At 49.1% G+C, this 11,783-nt stretch overlaps 1 protein-coding gene across 2 annotated transcripts in view; it reads left to right on the top strand.

Moving 5' to 3' along the window:
* Window positions 1-11,783, top strand: part of rad51c (RAD51 paralog C) — a 74,589-nt gene that overhangs the window by 7,156 nt on the left and 55,650 nt on the right. For both annotated transcript variants that reach the window (XM_084338359.1, XM_084338358.1), the window contains exon 3: window positions 1,695-1,941. In XM_084338359.1, coding sequence (XP_084194485.1) covers window positions 1,695-1,941 — 247 coding nt within the window. The remainder of the gene's footprint in view (window positions 1-1,694; window positions 1,942-11,783) is intronic.

The following is an 11,783-nucleotide window of genomic DNA, read 5'->3' as shown; positions in this document are numbered from 1 at the left end:
TCAGGTTAAGGGGATGCAGACCAGAGAAAGACTTTCGTCTTGTTTACATCAGGGTGCACCATTTTCAATTCATCATAACATATATGACATACACAACATACAGATAGACAGTACTGCTACATCTATACATTTATGACATACTAGATCTACAAATACAGTACTGTTTGTGATACAAAAGAGTCTAAAAAAAAGAGTATATACATTTGAGGGGGGAGAAACTGTACATTTGAGGTGGTTGGTTGGTTGGGTGGATGGGGTGGGGTGGGGGATTGAGTAGGCGGGGGGGGGGGGGTAACTGTACATTGGAGGGGGTTGAGTTTGGACATTTACAGGGGCCAGTTTCGGATTGCAGTCTCCCGTAGGTGCTCTTTGAGAGCGGTTTTGAAAGTGGGTAGTGATTCACATTCCTTTACAGCTGTGGGTAGGGCGTTCCACATTGATGTGGCATAATTGCGAAACGTGTTTAGTCCCTTGTTTGAGCCGAATCTGGGTTGAACATGATTTGTGGAGCTCCCTCTGGTGTTGTGGTCGTGGTATTCACTGACCTTTGGGAAGTATTTTGACATGTACATGGGTACCTTAGTGGTGTAGTGTATCTTGTCTACGTTATATAATAGATGACATAAACATTCAAAAAATGGGCCTACGTTTATTTACCGTTTCATGTGTTTGCTAATACAATAGCTGACACAAAATAAACAGGAGGCAAAGCTGTTTCCCTAGTCAGAATTGCGACGGAATTATTGTGAAAAGGTCTATATTGCCTAGTCAAGTCAAGTCAAGAGTTTTATTTGTCACGGCATACAAGCATACAGTGAAATGCGGGTGGTCATGCCCGCAGCGATTGTGCAATAATACAAGTAATAAGAATAAGACATAACAGGTATAATGTACATAAAGTTTAAAATGCATGGTAAAAGACATGCTAAGGTCCTGCGATAGAGCGATACAGTGTTAAGCTACAGATGAGGCACTGGGTCTTATGTACACTACTATACAATACTATACTATACAATATACAGTTATACTATATATCCTTATGCTATCTTGCTATATCCATCTATTGCTATACAAGAACCACTCTTGTTCTTTTTCTTTTTTATATATATTAGGGCTGCAACTAATGACTATTTTGGTAGTCGACTAATCTGTCGATTTATTTTTTCGATTAGTCGACTAATCGAAAAACAATTATTAAAAAAAAAAAAAATAATAATAATAATAATAATTTAATAATAATAAAAATAATTTTTTTGCACTACCTATCTTTGTGAAAGTGGCTTCTCAGCTCTGGTCCAGCTGAAGACAGAGCAGAGGAACAGACTGGACATTGAGCATGACCTCAGAGTTGCTTTGAGACTCTTGTCAGGACCAAACAACATCCCCAGTTATCCCATTAGTTCCCCCAAACTTACTGTCGGTCTGTTATGTTAAGCTAAGAAGTCTTCAGCTGGACCAGAGCTGAGAAGCCACTTTCACAAAGATAGGTAGTGTAAATTAAAAATTAAAAATTTAATAATTTTAAATTTAAATTTTTTTAATGACTGATCGACGCAACGATTCCTCGTCGATGATTTTTTATAATTGACGTCGTCGATTATGTCGACTAATCGTTGCAGCCCTAATATATATATATATATATATATAGTCCTGATGTGAATGGTATTTGCGTTACCTACTTATCTCCATCGCAGAGGCTGGGATCTCCCCGGAGGAGGCGGTGGAGGTTCTGCAGGCCGTGGCGTGCGGGGCGGCCCAGGAGGGCGGGGCGGCAGCAGGAGCAGGCCACCTCACGGCTCTGGAGCTGCTGGAGAAGGAGCGGGAGCTGGGCACCATCGTCACGTTCTGCTCGGCGCTAGACTCCGCCCTGGGCGGGGGGCTCCCCGTGGGCAAGACCGTGGAGATCTGCGGTGCGCCCGGCGTGGGGAAGACTCAGCTCTGGTGAGAAAGGAGAGGGCCCCCCCTCGCTGTGTTGTATGACTGTTGCTGGTCTGGCCCCCCGTATTATCATCATACTTCTTCCGAGAGTAGCTGATCTAGGATCAGTCTACTCGGGTCACATGGCCATGTAGCCCCTTTCCTGACTGTGATGCACGCCTTGCTTTGAATACAGCAGTCACTGGCTCGACCTAACTAGCCACGGGAACATTCACTCTGAAGCACTGGTTATTTACGAACTGTTGGTTCTACATTTATCACAGAGAAATGTCAAAGGTACTCACGGTTGCACGAGGGTTTCACACACAACACCGGGGTGGTTTGAAAGCTTGGCGTTGCTAATAAACATTTTAAATTATTTTTATAAACTGCTCAAAACGGCTTTATTTCCGTATTTTGGCTGCCTGGTGCGCCTGCCCTGTGATCACTGCGCATGATGCGCATCATGCACCCAACGCCGGAAATAATGCAGTGTTGACCAGTTTATAAAAATTATTTAAAATGTTTGTTAGCAACGCCGAGCTTTCAAACCACCCCGGTGTTGTGTGTGAAACCCTCGTGCAACCGTGAGTACCTTTGACATTTCTCTGTGATAAATTTAGAACGAACAGTTCGTAAATAACCAGTGCTTCAGAGTGAATGTTCCCGTGGCTAGTTAGGTCGAGCCAGTGACTGCTGTATTCAAAGCAAGGCGTGCATCACAGTCACGAAAGGGGCTAGGTGAGAAAGGGCCCCCCCTCGCTGTGTTGTATGACTGTTGTTGGTCTGGCCAGGTCACATGGCCATACACACACACTCACTCACTCACTCACTCACTCACTCACTCACTCACTCACTCACTCACTCACTCACTCACTCACTATGATTTATGATCCAATCTGGTCTCACATCAGAACTCCTATTTTACGATGCTTGATAAATCTCTTACTGTTGTGAAGGATCAGATTAAACCGAATATATATATTTATTTATATATATATATTTAAATAGTATTTGTATATCGTTTGATATCTCCTGTATATTCCTTGTACAATATGCACTGAATATCCCTTTAGTCTACTAAACAGCCCATAATAGTTTCATTCTACCATTGGACGAGAACCTGGCGCCAGCAGCCATACCCCTAGGTTCAAGTTCAATCGTGCCGCCCAACATGTCGTGGCAAGCCCGGTTCCGCGTAGGAATACGTCTGGCGAAATACGAATGGTACTATTTGTTCACAGCGCATATATATATGGCGCAAGTAAAGTAGAACTTTCTTTTTAGTCCATTAGTTCTTTACCCTCCAACCGAGTAACAGACGCGAAGCCTCACCCACGACGCACGTGTGGTGCAGTAAGGCCTACTTGGCCTCAGAATAGGCATTGAGATATCGTGTGGATTAATAGTTGAATAGTCATAGTTTGGCACTATACCGTCGAGTTGGACGTATTCTATTAAGCTAATAATAGTCTATTTATGTATGGTGCATCGTTCGGTTAGAGTTATAAAGTTATCAGTACCCCCATCGTTCCTGACGTTATCTGGAGTCTTAACCAGGCTGGGCAGACCACTAGTGGTGCTTGCATCCGAGGAGCTCCGGGCCAGGGCGACTGGACCTGTATATTGGATTACTCTACCCGGACGACGGCGAGCCTTCCACGGCTTGGATTATGCTTTGGGTGCTTTGATTATTCCATGGATAACGGCCAACACTGCGGAGTGTTGGAACTACCCCCCGGAGAGGACTCCAGGTGAGACGGCGCTCTACACCAGTGAGGTCGCCTCACGTCTCTCCGTTGTGGACCGGCAGCTACCGTCCACCAGAGGGTCCGGCTGTATTCGTCTGCGGACCGAGGTTCTGTGGGCACCGTGTTCAAGACTTTGAACTCTCCCAAGAAATCGTCGGCCAGATGGGATACCGCCAGCGGCTTCTCTAACCCCCCCCTCCTACTGTCTTACAACCAGCGGGACCCCCCCCCCCCCTTAGTGTATCCAGCTATAATCATTTAAGTACCATCGCTATAGTTTCCTAGAGAACCGGGTTGTATACTTACTCCCTGCGTAACCAGAGATTGGACATTCAATGTTGATTTACCTACGAATACTCATTTGCCATACAAGTGCATTTCAAATCATAAGTGTAAACAAGTGAACGTTGTATATACCTTTTGCTATATTAAATATTCGATTTGTACATTTGTGTGGACTTCGTTTCATCAGGTGGGAAAGTGTTCATCATACTTATATCATGTACTGGATGGCCAGAAGTTAAAGTACAAGAGGTAGTGGTTTAATAATACCATATCTAACAATACAGTCAGGGAATTGTACCCCTCAGTTACAATTGGTCCTTCGAGCCGGAGGGTAACTAGTGTAATATTAATATAGTGTTATTAATATTGAAATGGCCTATGATGAACACTCCACGAAACGGTCCTCCTAACGTAGAACGCCCGCGGCGCAGACGACAGACGCCTCAGTACTTAGAGGATTACACTGTCAGTCAACTACCTAGCCTTCGACAAACGGTAAACGCGGTAAAAGTAGAAAGTAAAATTATGTCTGACCTTAACGACCAGGTTTCCCCGACCACAGAGGCCCTAGTAGGTTCTAATGTAACTGACCAAGCTCACGGTGGGGACCAGGAGGGAGCTGACATGCCTTTACCCCCCGCCACTACCGAAGAAGTAGTCCCCGACCACCCCCGGGAGGAAGACAACCCGACAGAGAGAGAACTCTGCACGGAACAAGAGGAGGAGAGCGCCGAGGAAATAGAGCTCCAGGACTCCCCAACGAGTACACCCAGGAGCGGCTCACCCAGAAGCGGCTCACCTCCACAACCGCCTTCCCCCAGCGAAGCGGAGAGGATGCTACAACAGGCGTTCCTCGTCAGCCTGACAGCCTCTACCGAACGCGATCGACTCCAAGCACAGACGCTTAGCGAGCGCGAACATTTTACTATTGAAAGAGAACGCCTCCAAGCGCAGCAACGGAGCGAAGAAGAGCGCACACGCCTGGAGATGAGACGCCTTCAGACGGAAGAGAATATGGCAAGAGACCGGGCCGACGCCCAGCGCGCCGCTGCCGGTGCCCAAAGAGAAGCAGATCTCACCAAGCGCGAAGTCGAGCGCGACAAGCTACAAGCGCAGCTAATGGAGCAGCTGATCCGCAAGGCAACACCCTCTCCCTCCGCCAGGGGTTCAAGGAACTCGTCGAGACAACAGTCAAGGGCAGCGTCTCCTAACCGAGCAAGCGACCCTGAACTTGACCAACAGACCGAGCCTATACCCCCCGCAGACCCCCTTCCCAGACCGGTCCAAGCGAGACCCAGCTACAAGGAAGGAGCGGCATACACTGCGGAGAAGCTAAATAAACGATTACAGGATCTGGAAGATCTGATAGAGGAAGAAGAGGGAGAGGAGGAGAACCAAGCCCGACGACAGCACAGTACTCCACCGGACCAGGAGGTCCAGTACAGCCCAGGCTATACCCCCGCGGCGCTGCGCTACAGGCCCCCGACTCTATTCACGGGTGAGCACGACGCACGACCAGCCCTGAGGAATAGCACCTGGACCAGCGGGCCATGGTACCCTGTCAGTACCAGCCCACAGCGAGGCGCAAGAGGGGACTCGCCTAGGAGGTCTCTCCCCCAACGCTCGCCGATGTATCAGCCATCCACGGCGTCATACATTGCCACGCCGTCATTTCCAGACTTCGCCTATGAGAGTCGAGCACAGTACACGGAGCTCCGGATGTGCTTAGAGACAATGATGGTGGATGTCGCTGATGAACGCCACAAGTATGCAATATTACTGAAGCACCTGAAAGTACCGCGAGCGCACAATATAGCGCTAGCCTATGCCACCTCTTCGACCCCATACACAGCGGCCCTTGCAGCGCTGGACCAGAGATATGGACGTATATGGGATTACGTAATCCAAGAGATAAGGCATATTGATCGCCTACCCCCAGCAACAGACAATCGCTCATTAGACGACCTGTCAATCAAAGTGCAGTCCCTGGTAGGGATGCTGGGAGCGCAACGGGAAAAGGGCATGCACGAGCTATACGCCAACTCTAACGTCGAGAGGATTTTGGAGAAGCTGCCACCCGCAAGACAAGAGCGTTTTAGGCGGCAGAGAGACTACCGGGATCCCAACGGCCCCGAACCATCCCTCCTTGATCTAGCCGACTTCCTGGCGAGAGAAGTCAGCAGCTTACGACTGGATACGTTCGGGCGGAGCACGCCAAGCTCCAGAGAGGGACCCAGGAGAATAAATGATGGAAGAAGATCGGTGACTGTCATGCACCAATCAGAGTCAGTACCGAGCAGTAAGAGCCACAGCACCCCCTCGAGAAAGGAGAAGTGGAAGATAGCGTGTCCCTACTGTGAGAAAGAACACTGGCTGTCACAATGTGACCCATTCACAAAGATGAATGCAGAAGAAGTGAGTCAATGGATAAAGTCCAACAGGCGCTGTTACCGATGTGCGCGACCACACATGGCAGCCGAATGCCGCCTAAAGAAAAGGTGCAGTCGGTGCGATGGAGCCCATCTAGATATACTACACGACAGTAACAGAAGACGGCCTCCACCTGCACCATCGAGCGGCACCAAGGCAAGTGTCATGTACATTGACCCCGCCAGCAGCAGCGGCGCCCAAGTGCTCTTAAAGGTAGTCCGTGTGACATTGAGCTACCAAGATAAAGTCATGGACACTTTCGCCGTCCTTGATGACGGGTCAGAGAAGACCCTTCTGCTCGCGTCCGCTGCGGCCCAGCTGGGACTGCGGGGGAGCAAGAACGAAATGACGATTCGGACAATAAGAAGAGATTTAAAGACGATAAAGGGCGAGAATGTCTCCTTCACTATCGCAGCAAACGGGCAGCCAGAGCGACGGTATAAGATTACAAATGCTTTCACCAGCCAAGAAATAGGACTATCGCAGTACACCTACCCTATCGCCAAATTGATGGATAAATATGTGCACCTGCGACAACTACCTATCCCGCTCATAGACGGCGCTACCCCGACCCTGCTGATAGGCTCCGACCATGCAGAACTCATAGTCCCGATTGACCGGGTCCATACAGGACCCCGAGGCTGTCCTGCAGCAGTCGAGACCCGCCTAGGGTGGACCCTACAAGGCCCCCTCGCTAAATCTCTCAACCGAACAGCAGCCACTAGCTGCCTCCACTCCAGAACGACAGAAGAAGACACCACTCTCCTGCAGCATGTCGAGAGGCTATGGACACTAGAGACAATGCCCTTTAAGAACGAAAAGAAAGATATTCGTTCTAAAGAAGACATTTACGCCATCAACCTACTCGAGCAGGGGACAAAGAGAGTCACAGTCGGCGGAGTGATGAGATACGCAACTCCACTCCTGAGGCGAGAGGGAATGCCCACCTTTCACGCAAAGAAAGACGCCACGGAGCGCTATCTATTGAACACGGAGCGGCGCCTAGCCAAAGACCCCGCTCAAGAGCGTGTGTACCGCGCTGAGATTGAGAAGCTAATCACAGCGGGACACGTGACAAAGATTGACATTAAAGAGGCCGATCAGACGACCGAATCATGGTACGTGCCGCATCACAAGGTCCATCACAACGGCAAGGATCGCATTGTGTTTAACTGCAGCTACCAGATCGGATCCCAAAATCTGAATAAAGAGCTCTTGCCCGGCCCTACACTCGGCCCCTCCCTACTAGGCGTGCTACTGCGCTTCCGCCAGGACAAGGTGGCTATCAGCGGGGATATCAAAGGGATGTTCCTGCAGGTGAGACTAGTAGAGGAGGACAAGCCCCTGCTGCGGTTCCTATGGAGAGAGAGGATCGGAGATGAGAACCCAGCCATCTACCAGTGGGAAGTACTCCCCTTCGGAACCACATGCAGCCCGTGCTGTGCTACATTTGCACTACAGAAACACGTCGCAGAGGACCCAACAGCAGATGAAGAGGTCCGACACAGTGTGAAGAACAGTTTCTACGTGGACAACTGTTTACAAAGCGTTTCGACTCAAGAAGAAGCCGAGGCTCTCCTAATCAAGCTACGCGCCTCCCTGATCAAAGGCGGCTTTGATCTCAGGCAGTGGGCCAGCAGTGACCCGCACGTATTGCGCAGCCTCTCCCCCGCGGACAAGGCTGCCAGCAGCGAGACCTGGATGGCGACCATCCCAGGAGAAGCCCAAGAAATGACACTAGGACTAGTCTGGCGCTTCAAAACAGACTCGCTCCACTATAGACACAAACCCCTGACAGAGCAGGGAAGGTCGACGGCTACACCGACCACCAGACGGAGTGTGTACAGAACACTCACCAGACAATATGACCCGTTGGGATGTATTCTACCTTACACCACCAGGGCAAAGATGATTGTACGAGCACTATGGGACAAGGACCAGGGCTGGGACGACCCAATACCCGCACACCTTGCCTCAACATGGAGAGAGTGGGAGACGGAACTCCGCTCACTCCCAGGCGTCAATATACGCCGCAGCTACTTCCCATCCACAGTGAGGCCAGAGACATGCAAGATTGATCTACACGTCTTCAGCGACGCCTCCGAAGTAGCCTATGGATCGGTGGCCTACTTGCGTGCCCAAGAGAAGGAAGGAAAGATACACACTGCTTTCATCCTGGCCCGCTCAAGAATAGCCCCACGAAAGCAACAATCTATCCCGCGTCTAGAGCTCTGCGCAGCCCTAGCAGGAGCGCATCTAGCCACGTTAATCCAACGTGAACTCACCATTCCGGTGCACAGAACAATCTTGTGGTCAGATTCCACGACAGTACTCACATGGATCAAGTCTGATTCATGCAGATACAAAGTCTTCGTGGGAGTCAGAGTCATCGAGATTCAAGAGTTAACAGAAGCAGCGAGCTGGCGGTATGTGGACACCAAACACAACCCAGCTGACGTCATCACCCGGGGAATGTCCCTGGATGACCTCACCCGTCGCAACATCTACAGTGACGGACCAGAATTCCTCAAGCTCCCCGAAGTAGAGTGGCCTACGCCCACCCCACGGGAAGCAAGTAACGAGGAGGCTGAGAACAAGAAACCTATGTTCTGTGGACTGAGCACAGTCGCCTCCACAGACCCCAACATAGATGACTGCATTACCCTAGAGAGTGCGCAGCAGAGGACATTCCTGTGGCACCACCCAGAGATTCAGTCCACCACTGACATGTCAGCAGCTGACTACGAAGAAGCAGAACTTCTTCTACTACAACGAGCCCAGAGAGACTCGTTCCCCGATGAGCTAGACTGTCTACAGGGAGGAAAGCCCGTCCCATCAGACAGCAGACTGCTCCACCTGGCACCCGAGAGTGACGCCCATAATCTCATCAGAGTGGGTGGTCGCCTGCGGAGAGCCCCCGATCTACCGGATGACATTAAGTACCCGATAGTCTTGAACAGCCGACACAAGGTCACAGAGCTGATCATAAAGAAATACGACGAGGATGTACACCACGCAGGAGCAGAGAGAGTCCTCACGGAGATCGAGGGAGTACTGAACTCAAAGCCCCTCGGTTACGTCTCCAGTGATGTAGCAGATGTCGACCCAGTCACCCCCAACACACTCTTAATGGGGCGGCTGGACCCCGCGCTACCCCAGACAATGTACAGGCCTGAAGAAGCGAACGGCCGAAGAATGTGGAGGTACAGTCAAGTACTAGCTGACAAGTTTTGGAGCAGCTTCCTACTCCACTACCTACCGTCTCTACAGACCCGCCAGAAGTGGGTAAAAGAGAGAGACAATTTGACAGAAGGAACAGTCGTCATGATTATCGACCAGTCACTACCCAGAGCTATGTGGCCGGCTGGCCGCGTAAGCAAAGTGATCACCGGTGCCGATGGCAAGGTCCGAGCAGCTGAAGTACTCGTCCAAGGGCGCACTTACACACGACCCGTGGCGAGGCTAATAGAACTGCCCCGACTCCCAGACACTATCGATGATGACCATGACCCCATGACTTTGTGAGTTGACTGACCCTTACAGCGGACCTTGAGCGGTAGACAGTGCGGTTAATCTGTCTCTGCTTAGCTAATTAGGTGGGACTAATTAGGGGGCGGCTGTTGTGAAGGATCAGATTAAACCGAATATATATATTTATTTATATATATATATTTAAATAGTATTTGTATATCGTTTGATATCCCCTGTATATTCCTTGTACAATATGCACTGAATATCCCTTTAGTCTACTAAACAGCCCATAATAGTTTCATTCTACCATTGGACGAGAACCTGGCGCCAGCAGCCATACCCCTAGGTTCAAGTTCAATCGTGCCGCCCAACATGTCGTGGCAAGCCCGGTTCCGCGTAGGAATACGTCTGGCGAAATACGAATGGTACTATTTGTTCACAGCGCATATATATATGGCGCAAGTAAAGTAGAACTTTCTTTTTAGTCCATTAGTTCTTTACCCTCCAACCGAGTAACAGACGCGAAGCCTCACCCACGACGCACGTGTGGTGCAGTAAGGCCTACTTGGCCTCAGAATAGGCATTGAGATATCGTGTGGATTAATAGTTGAATAGTCATAGTTTGGCACTATACCGTCGAGTTGGACGTATTCTATTAAGCTAATAATAGTCTATTTATGTATGGTGCATCGTTCGGTTAGAGTTATAAAGTTATCAGTACCCCCATCGTTCCTGACGTTATCTGGAGTCTTAACCAGGCTGGGCAGACCACTAGTGGTGCTTGCATCCGAGGAGCTCCGGGCCAGGGCGACTGGACCTGTATATTGGATTACTCTACCCGGACGACGGCGAGCCTTCCACGGCTTGGATTATGCTTTGGGTGCTTTGATTATTCCATGGATAACGGCCAACACTGCGGAGTGTTGGAACTACCCCCCGGAGAGGACTCCAGGTGAGACGGCGCTCTACACCAGTGAGGTCGCCTCACGTCTCTCCGTTGTGGACCGGCAGCTACCGTCCACCAGAGGGTCCGGCTGTATTCGTCTGCGGACCGAGGTTCTGTGGGCACCGTGTTCAAGACTTTGAACTCTCCCAAGAAATCGTCGGCCAGATGGGATACCGCCAGCGGCTTCTCTAACCCCCCCCTCCTACTGTCTTACAACCAGCGGGACCCCCCCCCCCCTTAGTGTATCCAGCTATAATCATTTAAGTACCATCGCTATAGTTTCCTAGAGAACCGGGTTGTATACTTACTCCCTGCGTAACCAGAGATTGGACATTCAATGTTGATTTACCTACGAATACTCATTTGCCATACAAGTGCATTTCAAATCATAAGTGTAAACAAGTGAACGTTGTATATACCTTTTGCTATATTAAATATTCGATTTGTACATTTGTGTGGACTTCGTTTCATCAGGTGGGAAAGTGTTCATCATACTTATATCATGTACTGGATGGCCAGAAGTTAAAGTACAAGAGGTAGTGGTTTAATAATACCATATCTAACAATACAGTCAGGGAATTGTACCCCTCAGTTACACTTACGATGCTTGATAAATCTCTTACGATGCTTGGGAAATACTACATTCACACGTAGTCCTTTAGCTGATGCTTGTATCCAAAGTGCCTTATTATTACGACAAGTAACATTTTCAAGTTTTGCTTTATTTGTCACATATAAGGTACATGTACATTACAGTGAAATGCTTGGTTCTATATGAGCCTCCTGAGATTGTGCTTCATATACAGTAAAAGAAAGAAGAATAAAGACCAAACACTATACAAAAAAATATACAACATATAAACTAAAGTACAAAATGCAAGAATACAAAATGAGTTAGGGATGTGGTGAACATCTTTAGTAATACATAGATCAAATATGTTGTAGTGTTATTAAAGGGTCTAAAGCGAATGTTAAAATGTGAG

This window comes from Notolepis coatsorum, assembly GCF_963971535.1.
Source record: "Notolepis coatsorum genome assembly, contig: SUPER_8_unloc_1, whole genome shotgun sequence".
In the NCBI taxonomy this organism is placed as follows: Eukaryota; Metazoa; Chordata; class Actinopteri; order Aulopiformes; family Paralepididae; genus Notolepis; species Notolepis coatsorum.
This window is presented reverse-complemented; position numbering and strand designations above follow the sequence as displayed.